The 23712-nt window shown below is 42.6% G+C and overlaps 1 protein-coding gene across 6 annotated transcripts in view; it reads left to right on the top strand.

Annotated features, from left to right (window-relative positions):
* The window catches only part of CPNE4 (copine 4), a 390994-nt gene that overhangs the window by 109384 nt on the left and 257898 nt on the right, over positions 1 to 23712 (top strand). For all 6 annotated transcript variants that reach the window (XM_080674014.1, XM_080674010.1, XM_080674012.1 and 3 more), the window contains one exon: positions 110 to 290. In XM_080674014.1, the coding sequence (XP_080530140.1) occupies positions 111 to 290 (180 nt within the window). In that variant the 5' untranslated portion in view covers position 110. The remainder of the gene's footprint in view (positions 1 to 109; positions 291 to 23712) is intronic.

The raw sequence follows: 23712 nt of genomic DNA on the forward strand, positions 1-23712 counted from the left end.
TAAATATAGTCAGTATTTGAACAATTTCCTAATTGTTGAGGCGTTATCCTTTTGACAAATACTGCGCTGATCAGCATGTATCTTTTCCTCTCTTTCTTGCCTAAAACAGAATGAAGAAGATGAGCAACATTTACGAGTCGGCGGCCAACACGCTGGGGATCTTTAACAGCCCCTGCCTGACCAAAGTGGAGCTGCGTGTGGCCTGCAAAGGCATTTCCGACAGAGACGCCCTCTCCAAGCCAGACCCCTGCGTCATCCTCAAGATGCAGTCGCACGGGCAGTGGTTCGAGGTAGGCATGTCCATGCCATGGACAGACGCGTGGCTGGAGGATTGGTTCCAAAATATTTTGGCCTTCCCGTCCTTCGGTGGTTTATTTTGATGAGATGAGAAATTCTGTATGTGAAGACGATGATGATTCTGCTTGAATTGTGAGGTTTAGATGTGGCTGTTTCAGAGCTGTGGGTATTTTGACATTTACCCTTCGTTGGTGCGCTCCTGGTGAACATAGTGGCCCTCGAGGAAGGACTGCCTCCCAGGGACCACATCACACAACATTTGTTTTTCTGGAGGGAGAACTTAATATTAGCTAAACTGGAATGGGTACTTATCAAGTGTCCGGCACTGTTCCAAGAGCTTTACATAGAAATAACTTAGTCCTCACGACAATCCTCCGAGACAGACTGGTTAAGGCTTTGTCCAGGATCATTCAGCTTGGAAGTGGAAAAATCTCATATTTGCACTCAGGAACTCGAGTGCCAGTGCCCCCACGCTCTTCATGGCTATTTTGTCATAATGGTGGGCATCTGTGTAGTCTTTGGTGGCTTGCGTGGCAGTATTGCAGGTTGAATTCTGCAGTTTGCTTTTGTTTATCTAGAAGTTGAGACAAATTGGATGAGGACTGGCTTTTAGGTTTTTTGTTTTTTTCTTTTTCCCTTCTAGGTACCTAAATAAGCTGTGCTTTAAGAGATCAGGTCTGAAGAGAATGGGGGATGGGGAGGGGCAGAGGTGAAGCAGAGTCAGCAGCCATTATCCTTTCTAAGGGAACCTGAGAGCTGGTGGAGTTTGGAGACAGGTTTGAAGCCATGCTGCGTCACGAAAGAGGAGACTGTTACCTGCTTGGGATCCTCCGGGACCAACTTTTTTAAGACCTCAATACTTCTCCCACCTGTTTGCAAATCAGGTGCTCCTCTAGGGGGCAAAGTCTTCCACTTCACAGTAGAAAGAAGGCTCCACAGGTCCTAGAAGTAGCACACTTGCTTATTAGTACCTAAGTGATAAGAGCCAGTCTTCCGAAAGGGGGGTGAGACGCAGGTTGGTGAGCAGATATATTGAGGTGAGTGGGCACCGCGCCCAGGGGGATGACAGGTGGGCAGGTTGGGGATCTTAATTTAACTTCAGGCGTATCCAGGGCTTATATTGTAAACTAAAACCGCATGCACAGGTCACCTTAATGTGTAATATATATGTTTTTTTTTTTCCTTCTAAATATCCTCATTAACTTTGTTAGTGGGTTTCACTGTTTTTCATGAACAAAACTAAGTGGAATTTCTGCATCAGAAAAAGGTCACTCTTTGAAAATCAGAGAAAAAAAAATTCATCTCCTAATACCCTCTTTACATAATTCAGTAATTGTTTGTACATACTTATTTTCAGTTTTATCATGCATGTAAAATTTTCTTTCCTGATTTTTTTATTACCCAGTAGCATATTTGTTTCCCCACAGTGCTATAATACTCATAATTTTCAAGGCTGTATGAAATGCTATCAAATGGATTTAATGAATTGTTTTTCTATGTTTTTCACTTCGAAGTTGCTTCACAAAAATACCCTATTTTTAATGACGTTGCAATGGACATCCTTGCGCATGTGGATTTTCCCTCCTTTTGGGATGAGTTCCTAGGAGAGATTCTATCAGAGTGGAGCTCGGGGGACAAGGACAGGACGCTTGTGGGCCTTTTGATACGTGCTACCAAATTGCTTTTCCAAAGTGCTCTATTACAGTGTCACTCCAAGTGTGGCCTGCACCCTGCTCCCCGTCCAGACCTTTTGTCACCCATGCGCAGTGAGATAAGAGACTTGTGCCACAATGTGTATTGATTCACTGCTTCCCTCCCCTAGAAAGTCTTAACTCTTTAAAAACAGTGATGTCAGCTGAACCTCCAGCATGCTCAGTGATGTGGCTGATAGTTATTCCGGCACTTTGAGAAGCTCTTCTCTGATCAGTTTTACACTCTTAACAACACACATTCAGGATTCAGTCTGAATAACTGAGCCTGTGCCAGGTAACTGATAGGACTTAACCCAGGTCACTAACTAGTACCAAAGGAGTAGGAAATGCAGAGAAGCTAAGAGGGACTGTGAGGGAACCCAGCGACGAACCGTAGGAACCTGCTACTTTGCTCAGGAAGTGTGCAAACCCAGCTTGTATGGACTTGTGTCTGGCTATTAAATACTTGGGAATTTTGCAGGCCTGAGTGTGAGTCTCTACTACACCATAGACAATGGCCAACGTTTCACATCAGAGCTTCTTTTCCCCTTCTCTCCTCCCCCTTCCAGAGCCAGTTGTTAAACATTTCCCAGCACATCACTGGGTGAGAGGGATGAAGGAGGAACCACACAGCGGGACCACCCAGCAGAAGCTGGATGCATGGAAGGAGGGCCTCCCCAGTGGGAACCAGAAAGGCAGAGGAGATGGGATAGTGCTGGCAGTGCTGCCTCAAAGGGAGATGGGGCTGCCCTGGCCTCCCCTCTGTTGCTCTCTCATCTCCCGTCAGCGTCTTCCATTGACCAAACCTTGATGGAAGCCAGCGGCAAGGCTTGCAGACAGAGAATGTGTCTGAGAGCAAAGAGGTGAATGACCAGTGCATAAACCTCCTGACAACTCACAGTAACTTGCAGAATCATTCACCCTCTCTGATCATTAGTGCTAGCACCTACCTTTCAGTACAAATTCAGCCAGTGGTCCTAGGCTACACATTAGAAGCACACTTGTGCTCGCTTCGGCAGCACATATACTAAAATTGGAACGGTGCAGAGGAGTTTAGAAGCACACCTATGCTAGGAGTTAGAAACACCCGGCAGTCTACTGAAACCACGTAGCTACACTATGTCTGTTTAATGAAGGCTAGCAAATGTGGGCACTGCTCTGGGACAAGATTTCTTGATAAGCAAGTTTTACTGTATCTTGCCCCTAGAACATGTCTGGATTTACAGAGCGATTTCTATGTACAGGATTACAGAGGTGAGGGAAAGCCCTGCAGAAGAGAGTACACGCTGGCTGTCACTTCCTTGGGGTCTTCGTTATGTGGAATCTGGTAACTGACCAAGTGAAGAAAAAATAGAGGCCAGACTGATTTGCATAATGAAGAGCTTGCTGGGAGTGGCGGGGGGCGGGGGTGTCAGGCTGAAGAGAAAAAACAGGGTGAGCTTATGTTTTATAGGGAATTTTAAAGTTTGGAAAAAGAGGCTCTATCTAGAGGAGCACCGTCCCTGCAATGATGGCAATGCCTCTCTCTGCGGGGTCCAATCAGGGCGTCACTGGCCACACGTGAGCACCTGAAAGGTGGACTGTGTGACTGAAACACTGACATTCTTAATTATTTAGTTTTAATTAAAGTCAGAGTAAGTGCAAATAGCTGACACAGTTCCAGAGTATGTTTGGTGTGCTGGAGAATTCGGCTGGGCTGGGGAGAAGAGGAAAGGGGGTTTATAAAAATGTAGCCGTGGGCTATTAATTTTACAGCCTAAGTTTTTCTGGGGAGCTGTAACTAAAGATTGACATTTCCTTTTTATTACATGTGATTGCTGGCCTGTGCTTTCTGTAATGGAATTCCAGCACGGGAAGGGTCCCCTTATGCCCTGCTTTACAGCTCAGGTTACTAAGGTGCTTCCCAAGGGGGCGAGGGGAGGGGGAGTGGGGGAGGGAAGGACTGTTTGCTTTCTTAATCAGCTGTAACTTGTTAGCAATGGAAGAGAACATTTGACCTCTAAGATGTGTCATAAAAATGTAAGCCTGGTTTTTATATTGAAAAAGATCTATAATCTGACCTTCTATGCTGCTAATAGTATTAAGAGTCAATGAAGATAAATCTATTTGTCTTTGGAATATTGGAAATCAATTTATCTGAAATGCGCAATGGATTGTTGCTCTTTATATGCCTGAGGACTGAGAAGCCAGAGAGGATGGTTTTGTTTCTTTTCGAGAACATGGAGATAGGATGGTACTTTTATTGGGTGTAACTTTGTTAATGGCCATGAATGTAACTGTCAGAAAGAAGGAAAGAGAAAACTTGTAGCTTGGAAAAATATTCCAAATTGAGACGTTCAGACCTACCATTTAGTTTCCCTAATTTAGAATCATACCTATTTTTTAAAATTCGTGCTGCACCTACTCCTGGCCAGATCATGGCAACAGTCTATGGTACAGTTCAGGGTAATGATCATTGAGAACACATTTCACAGGTCCCCTGACTCCTGGAAGTGAACATCGTGTCCAAGTGGAATAAATGAGCACTCACTTCCCAGGGGTCAAAGGCAAGGGCCATTGTGAACCGAAGACTTGTATTCAGTTTCCTAGAGCATATGCTCAATTTCCTGGGCATGGACAGTGTTCTCCACGAAGCAGAGCTAAGCTCAGGATGCCCTGGCCCTTGGCGGAGATCCTGTAAGTGGCAGAGTACTTGTCCTCATTGGAAAGAGCCAAATTACTTCCCACAGTACTAGAGTGTTGCTCTGAATACCTTAATTCCGTTTTTTTCCATTTAATTTTAGTACAGTTATGAAGCTCCTCCATGGGAAGCTGTAAGTAATTCTGAGGACTAATTACCCTGGGGTCAATTCCATATGAAAACATGTTATGATGAACCTCGTGCTTTGGTAGATTCTTGGTGATAACAATAATTATTGGTGATAATTAGTGTGATTATATCTAACATATCAAGTATAAGTGGATTCTAATGCAAGATTATAGTTTATAATAATAATATATTCAAATAATTTATATTTACAAAACCTATCTACTTACATTATTTCATTTATTTCTCATAACAGCCCCATGAAAAGAAGGCACAGACATTGAAATTAGCCCCAGCATGTATTGAGTACCATGAAAAAGACATGGGTTGTATCCTCAATGACTTCAGAGTCCAGGAGAAGAACTCGCCCTATTTTAGAGTCAGAGGCTGGAAGCTCAGATGATCATGTGATCTTGAGAACCAGGGCTCAAAACAGGCCCTGACTTAAATCTCTTCCTTTCCTTAAATGTGCAGTGGGTACACCATGTCAAAGGTGCCTAGACTACCTTTATGTAGAGAGGAGCTAAAAATCATTCTTTCATTCCTCCATTCGTTTCTAACTTTCCTCCACACTCTCTACTTACCCAGGTGTCTGTAGGGTTTGGTTGTATATGACTGAACATCCTTGCTAGCCGAACAGAAGGGTAAATATGGGTCCGTGGTGGTAGGCTTGCTCACTCCCAAAGAAGTGGGCTGTGAACTTTTTCAGCAATTCTTTCTCAGCTAGAGGGCTCATGAAAGAGTTCCATGGAACAGTCTCTTTCATGCTTGGGACAGTAGTGAGCCATCACCATTTGTGTATCAAGCTTCGAGGATAAAACCCAAGGTAGTATTTTCAACTGTACCTGAGATATTCAATTTTTGGTTACTCCAAAGTGCTGTAATGTTATGCAAATGGGTCAGGCAATATGAACAGTTAAGTGATGACAAAATAAAGTAGCAAAATATATATGCTGATACCAGCTATGCAGTAGCCATTTTACATGTATACTTCATAATCCTCATAACTACACTACTGTGTCAACTTTACTAACCAGGCAAGGAAACTGAGGCTGGGAGGAATTAATAAACCACCCAAGATCACATAGCTAATAAGTAGAAAGGCTGAAATCTGGTTGACTCCAAAACCTCTGCTCTCTTCTCTTTCCCAGAGATTGCTAACTTGAAGCTGGGAGGCCTGTGTCTAGTCTCCAGATTATTCTGATTGGCTTTCATGGTGTCCAAACAGGAAATGTCTCCTAAAACTCCAGGTTTCTGGTTTAACTTTTGAGTTACCAGGAAATCTGACAACATGAAGCCTTCCAATTTTGTGCAATGAGGAGCTAGAGATAGTCAGCAGTTGCTCAGACCCAGAGTATGACTCTGTCCCCATGCTTCCCACTCGTGAGCCTGCTTCACTCATTATCCCTACAAGAATGGCCCCTGGAAGAGATTGGACAAAAATCTTACACCTATGGATGAAGACAGTGGTGGGGGGTATGAGCATGGGGTGGGGTGGGGAATCAGGTGGAGGGGAGCTATAGGGAGGAAAAAAGAGAAATATCTGTAATAATCTGAACATTAAAGATTTATTTTAAAAAAAAGAAGAAGAATGGCCCCTGGAGGGAGGGGTCTGATAGAGACTACACTCCTATACCGCCCTGGGCCGTGTCTCTGAAACAAGATTAACCTCTCCATTATGGACACAGACAGGCACTAAAAAATGAAGATTATGTCACTGAAAGCATTCCCTCTGAATGCCACCAACAAGCTCCTTTCTCAAAAGATGTTATGTTCACACTTTACTGACTTGTAGTGTTTTGGTGGCTAACACCTAGGCTTGGCAGAGGATAAAAAACAACAGTTTTCTGCACTTGTCCACAAAGTTTCCACCTTGGTTTGATATCAAACTCCCATTTGAGAAAACTTTGATGATGTTTTCTACCTCCCCTGTAACACATTCTTCATATGAATATGTATTTTTTTAAAGTTGATTTTGCTAATTTTAGAAATCTTACCCCAAGCACTGAAGTAAGCAAAATGAAACAATCAAAGCATGGAACATTTCCTAAAAATATATTTTACTATTTAAAATCTGTAACAGAAAACAGCACATACTTTCAACCACGAACTCTCAGATTGTGTTCCCATTGATTGACATTCTAGTAAGTGACAGAAATGCCAACTCTAAAATACATTTATGCTAATAAACTATTACTTTTATCTATTACATATATTGGGGGTCCTATATTCAATTCTGGCTTAAAATGGAAAACTATGGTACCATTGCTAAAAAATGTGAAAACTCAGAGAGAGAGTGAAAAATGAAGCCAGAGCCAGTTTAGCGCAGAATGAAACTAAACTACTTATGCCCTGACTCACCAAGCTTCAGTTCAGCCTGAGATCACTGCCCAACAGCTGCCGGACAGCTTAGGAAGCTGTCATAGCAGGCAGATGGGAGCTGAGGTGAGTTTGGAAGCAAAGCCTAGGTCCACCACACATTAACGGTGTGACCTTGGAAAGCCACCTCCCATCTCTGAGCCTCTCCTACTACCTCCTGTCTAAGTGACTGTTGTCAGGATTAATGATTGGCTGGCAGGATAATGAAGAGGCTGATGCATCAGCCTGTGGCATCAGCCTCTTGAGTTATCTGTGCGATCTTATCGTGTGGAAATGCCTCAGCTTCCCTGGGCCTGCATTTTCAACATCGGGCAAATGGAGGCAACAAGACAACCTTTCATGGGTTTATTATAAGGATGAAACGAGACGCTGCTTAGGAGTTGATTAACATAGTACCCAGGGCATATTGAGTGCTTACTAAATATTACACGGCATTATGTTTAAAGGAGATAATGTGCGCAAAGCTAATGTGGTTGGCACATCACCTAGGACTCAGTGAATAGACAATGATATCAGATAATACCTGCATCGAGGTGTGTTTAATGCCAGAGGCAAGTGTTTGGACCTTTGCCCAGCCCAAGTATTCTTGGTCGCATTCTTCTGTGTAAAATAAGAGAAGTTTCAGCGAGAAAATTTAACAGGTCTCTAAGTTTCTGCCAAGTCTCTGACTCACCACTTTGATGTGTCTGGGCTCCCCTGGTAGGGAATTATCTAAGCCTCCTTATCCCTGCACTCTCTGTGTTTTGAAGAAGATGAATAGACTGGGAGCGACTCCGTTCCACTTGTCCCTGTTCTCTAATCTGTGGATGGGAATCAGAGAGGCCGTGCTGATAACCGGAGCTTTCCATCTTTGCTTCTGTGCCAACATCAGCCCCCACTGTTTGGCGGTCTTAGAAGAGAAGTGACAAGAAAATTCTTCCCTCTGGAAACTCCAGATGTTCTTGGGGGTCAGTTCATAGGCTAATGAAATATTTTATCTTTATTCAAGCCCAGAAATGTTCAACTTCCTATCTTGGCAAGTCCATTTTCAAATGCCTTGATAGTTTAAGAGCTTCCTCTCATCTGAGAATTTAGTCTTAGATATTTTTTTCTTGAATGTGAAGACTAGTTTTGGTTGAAAGATTACAGTTTTGGAACTGTGTATCAAAGCAAGAAAGTTTGAGACCTTTTTAAGCCTTTCCCCCTTAAATTCTAGTCCTTTTTTTTTTTTAATATTTCAGAGAGGAAGGGAGAGGGAGAGAGAGAGATAGAAACATCAATGATGAGAATTATTGTTCTGCTGCCTCCTGCACGCCCCCTACTGGGGATCGAGCTGGCAACCCAGGCGTGTGCCCTGACCAGAATCGAATCAGGGGCCCTTCAGTCCTCAGGCTGACACTCTATCCTCTGAGCCAAACTAGCTAGGGCGAATTCTAGTCTTTTTAAAACAACTTCTGAGAACCTGGGATTTGGTGGGGTCACCTATTTAAGGCTACTCCCATTTCCTACATTCAGCTTGTTCCAGTTACTGCTATTGCATAACAATTATCTCCAAATTGAACAGCTTAGAATAGCCATTTTATTAAACTCATGAATTGTGTGCATTGGAACCTCAGACAGGGCACAGTGGGGATGGCTCTTCCATGGTCCACAATGCCTGAGGTCTCAGCTGGGAAGACCAGAAGACAAGTGATGATCTGAGGCTGGGGTTTCAAATCATCTGAAGGTCTCTTCGCTCTCTTGCCAGGCTAGGACTTCATTGGGAGCATCCGAATGTGGCCTTCCATGCACGGCAGTCTCGGGGCAAGGACACAGCCCCCGCCTCTGAATAGGAAGGTGTCCAATGTTTGCCTCTATATCTGGCAACATGAGTTAACTAAGGAGCCTCATCTTATTATCACATGCTCCAATGATTACCTTAAAGGGTGTGGCTAGGAGGAAGGAAGGCATATTTATAATTCCAATTCCCATTTAGGGTGTTGTCTTAGAAGCTTGAAAGATGCCAATATTGAACTTGTAAAAGGTGAGCCTTTCTACTCTACTTTGATTGATACACTTAGGAAATGCATAGCCTGAAGAAGTGCAAAAGGAAGAAAATATAAGCTGAAGTTTCTAGACTGGTTTAAAACACCAGTCTTAAAAATAATACATATATATGCTAACACCACTAGATACAACAAAGGGACAGAAAAAGACGAAAGAGAAGAAAAAGGGGGAGGAGGGAAAGAGGAAGAAGAAATGAGCAACTAGTGTCTGCATAGCCCTTCTACCTTTTTTCCATTGGTTCCTTGCAACAGCCCACTGAAGTCAGTACTGTTATTTGTATTGCCCACTTACAGATGAGAAAACAAATTCAGAGATGGCATGCTGTTTCTAAGATCAAATAGTAAGAATGAATGGAACCTACTCTCTAAAACCATAGGACTTCTGATTTTGGATCCTTTCACAGCACAGGTCCTCTGCTGCTCGAACCCATTATGGCAAGTCCTGCCTCCTTCTTAGACACCAATGCTCCTATGGCTGTGGCGCCACAGAAGTCCAAACACAATGGTCTCCATCTCTTTGCTGTTGGATCCTTTTCTTGCACACTCTTGAGCCACTACCTTGAGATTTGCCCAACTATAATTATCAATCCTAATAAATATTTTCCTCTATAATTTACTGGCAAGAGAGCAGTTCATTCTACAGTTGAGCCACGATTCACATACCAGTCCACTAATGCTACACATGTAAATGGTTCAATTTTTTATTCACTCAGCAAACATTGAGCTCCTACTGTATGCTAGGCACTGTTCCATGGGCTGGGAATACAGCAGGGAACAATACGTGGCCCAAGCTTTTGTGCTAGTGTGGGGAGAATAGAAAATAAACAATAAAGATCTACTCTGTTGTCAGGTAGTGGTACATGCTATGAAGAAAAATCATTTAGAGAAGGGTGTGGAAAATGATAGGAGACTACTTTAAAAATTGTAGTCAGGGAAGACTTCTCTGAGGAAGCAATATTTGCACAGGAACCTGAATGGGTATGGGACTTAGCTATATGGATACAGGGGCAGCGTTCCAACAGAAGGACTAGCAGAGGCTATGGCAGGCATTTTCTTGGCTTATTTAGGGTATAGTATGGAGGCAGGGTGGCTGGAGAGCAGTGGGATAAGAAGGCAAGAGAGAGGAAATAATGTTGAAGAGGCAGCTAGAGGGAAAATCATGTAGGGCTTTGTAGGTCATAGAAGGGATCCTGGATTTTATTCCAAATGTGATGGGGTGGAGGGCACATTGGAAGGCTTGGAGCAGGAAAACTATTTGCATATCTATATATTTAAAACCCTAATATGCAAATAGACTGAATGGTGGAATAACCGAACAACTGGTCGCTATGATGTGCACTGACCACCAGGGGGTGTGCGCGGAACATGGCGGGCACCAGTCGCGGTGGGATGGTGGATCAGGTGAGTGGAGGCACCAGACCAAAGCAGGATACAGGTCACTGTCATCAAGGTGAGCCTCTGGTGGTTACTGAAAATTCTTTGCTCCTGCGCGCCACAGTCCTGCCTGGTGTTTGCACCCGTTGCCGGCTAGTCCCGCTTGCACTGGTTGTCAGCCCTGATCACTTGGAGCTGTCAGTGGGTGCAAGTGGTGGCTGTTGACCCCGATCACCCCTGAGGGCTTCTCCATCTCCCCCTGCTCCTGAGGAGTGATCAGGGCAGCAGCCACTGCTTGCACCTGCTGCTGGCACCAGCCCCCAATCGCTCTGTGCGGTCAGTGGGTGTGAGTGGGGCCTGCGCTGTCAGTGTGTGAGAGCGGCGGCAGCAGGAATGGGGCTGCTGGCAGATAGGGGACCAGCGGCCAGGCAGGAGGGGCCAGACGGGGGTGCGGAGGATGGGCCGAGACCCACCCCAGTGCCCGCCACAGCCTCGCAGCCCACAGTTTCTTTCAAGGTGCACGAATTTGTGCACTGGGCCCCTAGTTAAGAGATAACATTGCTTGTGCCAGACAGTGTACAGAGATAAGAGCAGGTGCTGGAGACAACTCAGGAGCTACTGCATTTGTTCATGTGAGAGGTATAATAGTTTGGAGCAGGTGGTAACCATGGAAGAGATGAGAAGTGGTTTGAAATGAGATGTTTACAAAAAGCAGACTCTAAAATTTGCTGATGGATCAGGTGCAGAGTATGAGAAAGAGGAGGCAAGAACAATTCCAGAGCTCTAAGCAATTGGGTGGATGATGGTAATACTGGGAGAAAAGCAGGTTGTGTCAGTGGTTCTACAATGAACATGCTTCTAGTGGTGAGAGACAGTATGGTGTACTGGTACAGGGTGATTCTGGTCACAGACTACCAGTATATTCGACTCCCAGCCCTATTTACCAGCTAGAAGATCTTGCACAAGTTAGTTACCTCCATTTTCTCATCTGTGTAGTGTGGACAACAAAGGTACCCCTATATTGTGGGTAGTTCTGAGGATTTACCACACAACAGTGTCTAGCAGTTAGCATTTCAAAACTGCTAGCCATTAATTGGTATCATTAATATACTTCTGTGAATACTGATTGTTTTTTTAAAGGGGAAATAGTAGGTCAAAAAATACACACATTTTTTAAGCTTTGAAAATTAATCAGTTGCTTATTTGGAATGAACATACCAATGTGTTCCTACCATCAAACTGTGAGATGCAAAGGAGACTATTCTTTAAAAAAGTATCTTAAACATTTAGAGTTTAATGTATAGGCCCCTCAGACCTTTGTCATCCCTTTTTGTCCCAGTCACAGACGCAGTCACAGAAGGAGTGCTTCCTTGTCTTGGCATAACTTGAACTCACTTAAGTGATTCTAATCACACTTCTGTCCTCCTTCTGAAGTTATTATATTAATATGTATATTAGTTATTAATATAGCATAATATGACTGACATAATACAATACTAATATAATGAAAGCATAACTAATATTAACATGTTTTTTATTCATCTACAGTGTATGTGTGTTTGCGAGAGAGCGAGAACATGCACGAGACAGACGTGGGTTGTGTATGGGTGTATTAGAACTGAAGAAAGAATCCAAACATCTCTAGGTTGTCATCTTTAATTCCAAATGATCACTGTGCTTGATGCTGTGCTTCATTTAAAGAGAGGAAGAGAGATTGACTTAATAACCTGTCATATTATACAACATAAAAAGAACCCGGGAAGAAAAAGCACTCTGGTATTCTTAGTGGGAAGAAAAATATTATGACAGCTCCATGGAGAAATCTTTGTGCAGAGAGAACTAGTAGAAATTATGGTGATGAGCTGAGGATCTTAGAAAAATATAATGCTTCCATGAAATAAATTTGACCACTACACTACAGAGCTCTACATTGTAGAAGGCAATTTCCCTCTCTTATATGAGGGGGCATAAGAAAATAGAAACTCTAATTATTCCTTCTTTTTAAAATTCCTCCCTCCCTCCCTTCCTTCCTTCCTTCCTTTTTTTGGTTAGTCCTCACCTGAGAATATTTTCCCATTGATTTTTAGGGAGGCTGAAAGGGAGGGTGAGAGAGACAAAGAGAAAAACATCAATGTGAGAGAGAAACATCGATTGGTTACCTCCTGCAAGCACCTGACCTGGGATGGGGATTGAGCCTGCAACCAAGGTACATGCCCTTGACCAGAAGTGAACCCAAGACCCTACAGTCTGTGACTGACACTATCCACTGAGCCAAACCAGCTAGGGCTATTTCTTAAAAATAATTTATTCCATCATTTTCTCTGGAGGTTTTAAAAATATTCTATTTAACTGAGGTGGGACAGCATAACAAATTATGATAATATGCTAGAATCATAAAATTTAATCAAGAGAGTTTAATATCTTAGTGTTAAACTCTGGCATCCTGGAACAGTCAGTTTATACTTTAGTGAACAAATACTAGTAAAGTTAGGTAATAACACCCTCCAACCACAAGGAACACACCTGTAGTTGAATAAGCTGGGTTTACTGCTGATTGCCACAAGGGAAGACACTGTGGTGAACTGTGAGGCATCTCAGTGAGAGACTTTAAGAAAGGACTTACAGAATTCGGGCTATTGTTAGGTGTTTTCAGGAGAATTTAAGGAAGGATGACTTTACTGTGGCTTGGATGGTTTCAGGAAGCCAGGACAATTCTGTAATTGAATCCCTTAATGGATCTTATCCAGAAAGGAAAAGTAGACCAAGGCTGAAGCTGGAGCGGGGAAAGAAGCAGCAGTCACTCATTTTAACCAGGATGAGGGATGTTTGGTCACTGTTATATGTGTGTGGTTCGGACAGTGTTCATGTTTTTGTTTGGTTCAAGTATGATCACAGAGATGTGTAGTTTTTGTCTTGCTCTGTCACAGGCATACAGTGGCCTTGTGCTATGTGGTATTCTAATGAATTTTGTTGTTGTTCACCAGAACTCTAAAACCTGGCTGTATGTGCCAGGCCAGTCCTAGCAACACCAAGGCCTGACTGATAGCACCAAGTCAGCCCACCAAGCCAGCTCCCAGAGGTCCGGGGCTGCTTTCCTCCTGCTCAGAGTGAAACCCTGAAGTTAAGCTGCTCCATTTAAAAACATCTTAACAATGGACCAATTTGTTGGCTAAGCAACATAGCAATCATAACAAGTCTTGAATCTAAACCTTGTATTTCTCAGTTATTATTATTCAAAGAATGATATATATGATGCTCAATGTATGTGGGTTCTGTAAGTTAATGTTTCTTCTTCGGCTTAACTCCATATCTCCCTTCTACTCTTTCTCTATCTCCCGATTAGTTAGAGGGAAAATTCCCAGGAGCCCTTTTGAAGACATTCAAGTTTCCTTTTATAGAAAGCTCCTTAAGGAATCCCCTGGGTCTATCAGACAGGGCGTGAGTTTTCACAGATCTGGACAGGAGAAAAAAAATTTTTTTTAAGATGAGGTAGGTGGTTTCAGTGCTGTCCCATTCAGTAAGCCAACTCCTTGTTGTGTTTTGAGGAAAGTTATTTTCCAGAAGTTCCATTTTATAAGTATTACTGGGTGCCTGGCATTCATTCAGGAAATGGCTATTTAATACTTTGACGTATGCCATGTACGATTTGTGCCACTGGGTATGAGAATGGACAATTATGGTCCCTGTCTTCATAAGGCTCATATTTGTCAAGGGACAGAAAACTGTGGGATCCAAAATATTCTTTAAAAGCTTTGAGGATTCAGAGGAAAGTGTGTTCAATTCTAGATTGTGAAGAGGAGCTAGGGAAGATTTTGTAGAGAGGATGCTCCTTGAACTAGATCTTAGGTGGTGAGTCTGCCAGATAAACAAGGTAGGAAATAGCATTGTTTAAAAAGGGAAAATTATGCTACGTGCAAAGGACCGACTTCAGCAGGACGGGACAGCCCCTTTCAATCACTGAACCTTGGTAATTCTGACAATAAGTTTCTTGATAGGACTTTATGAAAGGATCACCATTTTTTTTTGGCTAGAGCTCTGCCTAAGCCATACCCCCAGAAGAGAATATCTCTTCTATTTTTAAAGACCTTTTGAGAAGGGGAATCCACAGTCCTCCTAGGAGGTCGGTGAGTTTTAAGTCACAGAGCCTTATTAGCACAGATGGTGTTCAGCAGCTCTCTGTGGGGAGAGGAAGGGACTTCCTGGGAGGGATAAGGGGCCAGTTTTTGAGGGTTTAATCCTTGAATAGAGGATAACCCTGATACAGCCTTGAACTTGCATCAGATTGCTTATGTGCTAGTCTTTTTCCATGTATATACCACAAGAGACTGGATGTGATAATTTCAGATGAAACAGCTGACTTCTTTTACAGCATGAGATCTTGGGAAGTGATGGGGAAGCTTAAGAAAAAAAACTCACTAATGGAATAGATTTATGTTAGTTGCAAGATTTCAGCCTTAGTTATGCACACCCTTATTCATATTCTGTCCTGTAGTGGTCTGCACTCACTTCATTCATTTCACTTAATCATATATTTGTCTCTTAGGCAGTCTTACCTAAAGTTTGAATCTTGACTCTGCCACTGACTATCTGGACAAGAATCTGCTTCTTTGTCCCCAAGTTCCTTCCATTTCTTCAGTAAAAGAACCTCCCCATAGGACTAGGGCTGGTGTGGACATTAACTCAATTTATGCCCATAAAACCCTTAGAAAATTTGCTGGTATTAGTAGGGGCTCACTGAATATCTGTTTTTATTAATTATGTTGACCTTGAGTCATACAGGGTAGACGGTATTGGGGGGGAGGGGGGAGGGACAGAGTAGAATGAGATGGTTCCTCCGAAAATTCAGCTGCCCAAGAAATATTTATTTATTGTCCTGTGCCAGTTCCTGGAGACCACATATGTGAAAAGACATGGTTCCAGCCATCTGAGAGTTCCCAATATTGTGATAGATAAAATAAATAACTTATAATATAGTGTCATAAGAACTATGATTTCATTAAAAAATAGGTACTATAGGACCATGTAAAATGGCATTTCTATTCATTTTCTATCGCTGTGCAAAGCTTTACCTTAAAATTTAGTGTTGCTTAAAGCAACAAAAATCATCTATTATCTTTTACATTTTCTGTGGATCAAGGATCAAGTCAGGGCACATCAAGAAATATTTGTCCCTACTCCACAATGCTTGGGGTCTTTGCTGTAAAATTTGAAGGCTATGTGCTGAAATTACTCTGAAGTCTCATTTGCTCTCATGTATGATATGTTGGTTGGGGGGTTCCTACCTGGGTTGTTGCTCAGAACAGATGGCCTCTTCATCTAGTCTGAACTTCCTCACAACATGGTAGCTCGGTTCCCTAGGCAGGTATCCCAGGAGAGGGCCAGGCAGAAGCCACATTGTACTTCTATCACAAAGTTGTTTTTTTGGTTTTGTTTTGTTTTGAGGCAGTTACAAAGGTCTACCCAAGTCAAGGTAGGGGAATATTCTTGATCAAGAAATGTCAACATCATGATATAAGAAGAGCATGTGAGATAGGACGTACGTATATTGGTGCAGCCATCTTTTGAAAATGTAATCTGCCATAGGATCTTACTCAGTCTGTAGTTAGAGTAGAGGTGGCCAGGAAAACATTCCTAGGGGTGATGGTTTTTCTGCAGGATTCTGAAGTCCCAGAAGGAGTTGGCCAATGAATAAGGAGTTTTCCTTTTAAGTAAAAGGCAAAGTAAGTCAAACTCCCAGAGGTATGAGATGGGTTTATGTCTAGAAAATTCCATTGTGTTTAATTTTCTTTGCATGCTAGGGGTCTTGTCTTACCAAGTTTTTCTCTTTTCACAAGAAAGCCATGGTTTCTACTAGGCAGACGGAAGCCGTTATACCTGGGGGAAGTGGAGTCTGATACTGTGAGACTAGTCCATTCACTTTTATCTTCTATCTGGACCCACAGAAAGTGTTGAGATGCTCTGGGTAGTCAGTTTCCTCGTGGCCGCAGTATTATACATGCCTCCAGGGTCTGGGTATGAAATGGTAGGAAATAAAATGTCAGGAGGTCAGCAGCAAGGCTCCAGACATCCTCATTGGACCATTTCCAGCATTCTGAAGAATGTTCTCCATGCTGACACCTGAGAATACAATCCTATTTTTTTTTTCAAGATTTTCAAGGAGACACCTCAACCTTCATTTGGTATAAAATGATCCCACATATCCAGAGGGTTGCTCCCTATGCTTCATCTTATTTTAATCTCCTCAACCCTTTTTATTAGGAAAGATCTCAACTGATTATTATTTTCTAACCAATATGAATTCCTAGGGCAGAGAGAGCACCCTCCCCCCTGCTCCGTCTTGGTGAAGGTGTACAACAGTTGGCCACTATCAGCTTGGAAGTGCTAGTTATAAATTTCTTCATGTTGCTGGTTCTTTCACTCCCTGGTTTATCCAGGCACTAGTTTTGATTTCTGCAATATTTCTTTCTTCTTTCACTCCTTTACATTTATTTTCCCCCACTCTTAGAATTTCTTCCTGGACTGTTGAGGTAGCCTAATGATTGGTTCCCAAGCTACTGTCTTTGCCACCCGTACCATACTTAGTATCACTAGGAGTGCTTCACAGAGGGCCCTCAACAAATGCTTGGTTTTTCCTAGGAGGTGGTTATTGAGTTGCCATTCCACCTTCTCCAGCCTGAATGAGCCCAAATCCCCAGAGGGTTGCTCCCTGTGCTGCTCTATCATGGCTCAGTGTGATGTTTGCTACCCTAAGTCAAATGATTTCTAAATAGAAACCTTCTGGTAGCACCATTATTAATTGGCATCCTTTCTCAGAACATCTGAAAGAAGATAGTTGGAAGAACAGTGTGTTCCCAGCAAATCTAATGAAGTTTGGAAGTTGGCTGCTTTCAAGATAGATTGGTAGATGGATGGATAGGTAGGTAGGTAGGTAGATAGATAGATAGATAGATAGATAGATAGATAGATAGATAGATGATAGATAGATAGAGTGCAGCCCTTGCTGGTTAATTGTCCATGTGGATTTTATGAAACTTCTCTCTCTGTTATCCCCTGATCCTATCACCCACTGTCTTCTTGCTCTCCCCCTCTGAATTATAACTACTTGTCTTTCAATGACTACAGTGCCAAGCGTGTCAAACTTGTGGCCGGCGGGCCGCATACCTCGTTTAAATAACATGCTTGGTACACTATGTCCTGTCCATGCCTGATTATTAGTGGCTGAAGTCTCATACCACCAATTTATTCAAGAACTGACAAAACCAGTGGCTCCTTGAAGACAGGGACCCTACCTTATTTATCCTGTTGAGCTCTGTTATTACAGCACAGTGCAGGACACACAGTAGATGCGCAGTAAATATTTAATGCCTGAATGAATGAAGAAATTATTAGTACGGAATGCTGTTTTGCCCATTTTGGATAAGGCAGCCAAGTGGAACCTATGATGATACCCTTTTATGATCACACAGAAATGCTCCTGGACAATTGCCCCTATTGCTCATTCCACTGAAGACATTCTTCCCATCATCACTAAGTCATCGCCTACTCTTTGTAGGTAGATCTTAGCTTAGCTGTCATTTCCTTGAGAAACGTTTCCTAACCTCCACCAAATTTCAGTCTCCCTTCCCTTCCTTCCAAGGTAAGGACTCCTATATATGCTTCCTTATATTTTTCATGTCCTAGGAAATGCCATCTTTTACTGTTTGCTTATTAATTATCTATATTCGCCTTCAAACTACAGAGATAGGTCCTGATGTATCTTGCTTTCATTATATTCCCAGTGCCAAACAGATTTGGTATCCTGCAGACCTTGAATAAATATGAATAAAAATGTATGCATGATTAATAAATACAGGATCCTTCCCTGTGGATCTTGGAATATTTGTCTCTTCCCTTTCCTTCCCTCACCATCAGATTATACCATTCATATAGTTATTATTGTGGTGTGAAAAGTAAAACCACAATAAAATATAATGCATTCAATGCATTGTACAAAAACCCAGCAACATATTTTATTTATGCTTTTGTCTAAAAATATTTTGATGCTATAAAATATGCAGAAGTGGAATATACAAAGCCCACAGGTCCTTGAATTGAAAAGCTGAGCTGACTAATGGACTTCGGTTGCCCCTGCTGTGCATTGTGAATGGGGTGTCCCAGCTGTGTGGAGCATCTTAGGTGCCCTCCATCTGTGTCTTAGAGGAGACTATGTTTAACACAAGAAACAGGAGTTTTATTGAAAAACAATAAAGTAAATTAATAGTCCTAATATAACCAATTCTGGAATAATATTTCCTGCTCTTTATGTTTCAGCTACGATGGTCTGTCAGAACAGAGCACTACAAGGGAGGCCAGCAGTGTGATACTAGTGGTCTCATGAGCACAGGGAGAACCAAGCCTGACTTCCCCACCCCTTCACTTTCTGGACATGATAAGATTTATCCAAGTACTTGCTTTAGGACTGGGGCTGGTATGTAGGGGTTAGGGATGGGAGGAAAAATAAGCACTTCTTTGTTTATTTCTTTAAAAATTCCCCTTGAAGCCTTGGCTTAGTTCCCAAAAGCCTTTAAAATGTACCTTACAGCACCCAGCCAGCATGGCTCAGTGGTTGAGCATTGACCTATGAACCAGGAGCTCACAGTTTGATTCCTGGTCAGCGCACATTCCTAGGTTGCGGGCTTGATCCACGAGGCAGCCAATCAATGATTATCTCTCATCATTGATGTTTCTATTTCGCTCTCCCTTATTCTCTGAAATAAATTAAAAAAAATTTTTTAATGTACCTTATAACAACCCTGGTAAGGTGTGTGTGTGTGTGTGTGTGTGTGTGTGTGTGTGTGTGTGTGTGTCTTTTATCTACTATTTCAGATCCTGTGTTCTCATTTCCTCATAGTCCTACTTAGATACTTGGAGAAGAATAAGAGTCCTTCATAGAGGTGGTATCCAGTACTTTCTACTTCAATCTTGAGAGGCAATTGTCGCCTTGAACTTGCCATAGGAATGTTTTTCCACGTGGAGTGCAACACGAGCTGCTTCCGAGATGTTGTAGTCTCAGATGAATTCCATTTTAAAGGGTTTATATTTCAGCTTGCATCTGCTAATGGTTGCTTTTATCTATGAAGAGAGAAGTAGGAAGTGCTCTGGTGTGTTCAATTGTCAGGTCCATTGGAATTTTCAGCAAATTCTTAAATCTGTCAAATAAAACTAATAGTTCTTACACTTATATCAATTAGGACTTATTTGGGCTGCAAGGGAAGTAAATGAAAACATTAGTTATTCAAACGAAACAGTTTATTTTTATGGCATAGTAAAGGCTGCATATTAAAGAGCTACAGCATATTGATGGAACCACTAGGAATCAAGGCACTTTATCCTGTTGCCTTTCCATTCTCCACATGGAGTTTCTATTTTCTGGTTCAGGATGTCGCTTGAACTCTACCCATTAGTATATATATTGAGCCCAGGAAGGAGAAAGGAGGAAAGAGGCGCACGGCCACTTCTTTTTAAGGGTGCTTTCTGGAAGTGATCAGACTGCCTCTCCCAGGGAGGTGTCATGCCTAGCTGAGGGGGGAGGCTGGGAAAGGCAGCCTTTATTTCAGGTGTTTATGGGCTACAATAAAGACAAGAGGAATGAATATAGGGGGACAACTGCAAGTCTTTGCTGCCTTCCCTGAATATTATGAGGATTAAGTGATACAAATGCATTTCTTAAACTGTTAAGTCCTGTAATCTTGACAGATTTTATTTTTAAATATTATTAGTACTACTAGAGGCCCGGTGCATGAAATTCATGCATGGGGGGGGGGGGAGGGGGTGTCCCTCAGCCCAGCCTGCACCCTCTCCAATCTGGGATCCCTCTCACAATCCAGGACTGCTGGCTCCCAACTGCTCGCCTGCCTGCCTTCCTGATTGCCCCTAACTGCTTCTGCCTGCCAGCCTGATCACCCCCTAACCACTCCCCTGCCAGCCTGATTGATGCCTAACTGCTCCCCTGCCAGCCTGTTTGCCCCTAACTGCCCTCCCCTGCAAGCCTGGTCCCCCCCAACTGCTCTCCCCTGCAGGCCTGGGTCCCCCGCAACTGCCCTTCCCTGCAGGCCTGGTTGCCCCCAACTTTCCTCCTCTGCCGGCCTGGTCACCCCTAACTTCCCTCCCCTGCAGGCTTGATTGCCCCCAACTGCCCTCCCTTGCAGGCCTGATCCCTCCCAACTGCCCTCCCCTGCTGGCCTGATCTCCCACAACTGCCCTCCCTTGCAGGCCTCGTCCCTCCCATCCCCTGCTGGCCATCTTGTGGCAGCCATCTTGTGTCTACATGGGGGCAGCCATCTTTGACCGCATGGGGGCAGCCATCTTGTGTGTTGGAGTGATGGTCAATTTGCATATTACTCTTTTATTAGATAGGATTCTGCTGGGTAGGAATTTGTAAAATTAAAGACAAGGTAAAGCAATTAGGGTTCTCCATTTCTTTTTCTTAATTTAAATTATTTATTGTTTAAAGTATTTACATGAGTCTTCTTTTTCCCCCATTGACCTCTCCCTGGCTGCTGTTGGATCCATTTCTTTCTTTATTGATATTAGAGTGAGATAGATAGATAGATAGATAGATAGATAGATAGATAGATAGATAGAAACATTGATTTATTGTTCCACTTATTTATATATTCATTAGTTGATTTAGTTGATTCTTATATGTGCCCTGACCAGGGATTGAACCTACAACCTTGGTGTGTCAGGATGATATGTGGCTAGGGCTGAGATATGTGGCTAGGGCTGGATTGTCCATTTCTTAAAAAGACAATTGCTAAGTAACATTTTATTCTGGAGAGTTATTGTTGAGATTTGTTTTATGAAGGATTATTATAAGGAAAACATCATTCATTATTCATCTGCATAGAGGATGAAGGGAACTGAGAGATAGATGGTCCATCTCTTTCATTTTACAGATGAGGAAATGAGGCCCAGAGATGGGGATGTCATTTTTCAAGGTCATAAAGCTGCTTAGTGGCAGAGCCAGAATTAAAACCCAGGATCCCTGACAGAGTAATCAATATTTCATCCATTGCATGTCCCTACCTTCTCCAAATGAAAATCAACTGGAAAATGAGAGGTGATTAAACTATCGAGGGGAATCAAGGTTGAGAAGTTGCTGGAATTTTCTGAGAAGGGGCGGGACTGGTATTTGCATAGAAAGCTGGATGAGTTGACCTCTTAAGGAGACCTCAGCCCCAAGTTTTCCTTATGACTGGAGTTCAAATGCACAGGGGCCCATTCAAGGTTGTCCCTATTTCCTTTTCTTATAGTCAGAGTTGATATTGGTCACCCTATAGCCACACTGTAGTTCTGTTCTTATCTCAGACTTGAAATCTGTTTAATGTTTAGCTTGGCCTTGGTTGCTGCATTCTGAATTCAAGGATTCTTAGTTTCTCAGCTCCTGGTGCTTTCTGTCCTGTAGCTTTTTCTTACCCACTCTTCTAGCAACCATGCCCCCAGGGAGGGGAAGGAGGGGACTCAGTTTCTCCTGAGTGTCACAGCCCTCTTTCTATCTCTTCCCTCGCATTGGAGAAACCTATTTCTGTCTTCAAAATGTGACCTTGAGCTTCTTATATGAACAGTGGCAACTAACACTTAACACTCGCAGCAGCACCTGCTGTCTTTCTGACTTCTCACTTGAATTTCTAAGGAGTGTCACTGACTGGTTGTTGAGATGTGTTTTGTGTTTCACGCTTGCTGTTTTCTTTGCATGTGTGGTGGTGTCTTGTTCCAGTTTAGTCCTCTTCTTTGTTATTCTCTTCTTTGCCCTCTTTAAGATGACTTTGATTCTTTGTCCCAGCAATCTGTTTTCTGCTGTCAGGAACTGTCGGGCCACTCTCTTTCCCTAGTCTCCTCTGGCAGGCTTAATTAATTCATAGAATTTTGCTATGCTAAGTAGGAAACATTCACTTTACAAAACAGCCATTACCGTATGAATCTATCCTGTCTCTATGTTATCCAGTCTTATTACATGCCACTTGTTACTCCTTTGAACCTGGGTTTTTAATCCTGGGTCTATATTGGCAGAAATTCTTACTTATTTAATATCTGTTCTCTCTTTTTCACTAACAGAACTTTGCTTTGGGGGAGTATGAGAGAGGGACAATTGCTCCCAGCCATAGAAATTATAATTTCCATCCCATGCGCTCTTTAACGCAATAAAAGACCAAAGTTAGATTAGTTTATACTTCTGCTGCTCTGAAATTGTTTTTTAAAATCTTTATTGATGAAAAAATTGCAGATGTCCCTTTTTCTACCCACTGACCCCTTCTAGCTCACACCCATCCCCCACCCCAGGCCTTCACCACACTACTGTCTGTGTCCATGGGTTATGCATACAAAGTCTTTGGTTGATCTTTTCCTACCCACCCCTACCTTCCCTCTGAGATACAACAGTCTGTTCCATCCCTCTATATCTCTGGATCTATTTTGTTCATCAGTTTACTTTGTTCTTTAGATTCCACATATGAGTAAGATCATGTGATACTTGTCTTTGACTGGCTTATTTCACTTAGCATAATACTTGCCAGGTTGAAAGTATTATTTTTATGTGTCTGTGTTTTGCTTCCTTCACCCTATTCTCCAAATTCTGGATGAAAGTGTCCCTTATTTATAAATCTCTATTACCTTAGTATAATGTCTTACACAGTGACCATTGCACTATGACCAATATAATACTAAAAATTGAAAAAAATTAATAAATACAAGTATGAGGAAAACATAATTTCCAGCCTCCCTTTTGTAGGAAATGGACCTCTGTGATCCATCTCCAGCATGGTCAGCCTTTGATGGAATTTATTGAATTTCCCCCAGGGCAAACAGAATGTAGGGAGGAGGGAAGAGGACAAAGAACTGTGCACATGGGCCAACATCATGGTGGAAACCACCAAGACATCTGTCTCAGCTAGACAGGGGAGGTGGAGGCAGCTAGGAAGGCCTCAGCTCAATTTTCTAAATGGCCCAATGGAAGACAGCAAGACCTAGGCGACATATGAGGAAACAGATGACCACATAGTACTCAACCAATGAGGAACCGGAGGAGGGACTAAATAAATAGGCTGCACTCACTGCACTAGGCTGCCTGTGACAAAGGACACCCACTCTCCAGACCGTATTA

The sequence above is a fragment of the Plecotus auritus genome, assembly GCF_963455305.1.
Source record: "Plecotus auritus genome assembly, chromosome: 6".
Lineage (NCBI taxonomy): Eukaryota > Metazoa > Chordata > Mammalia > Chiroptera > Vespertilionidae > Plecotus > Plecotus auritus.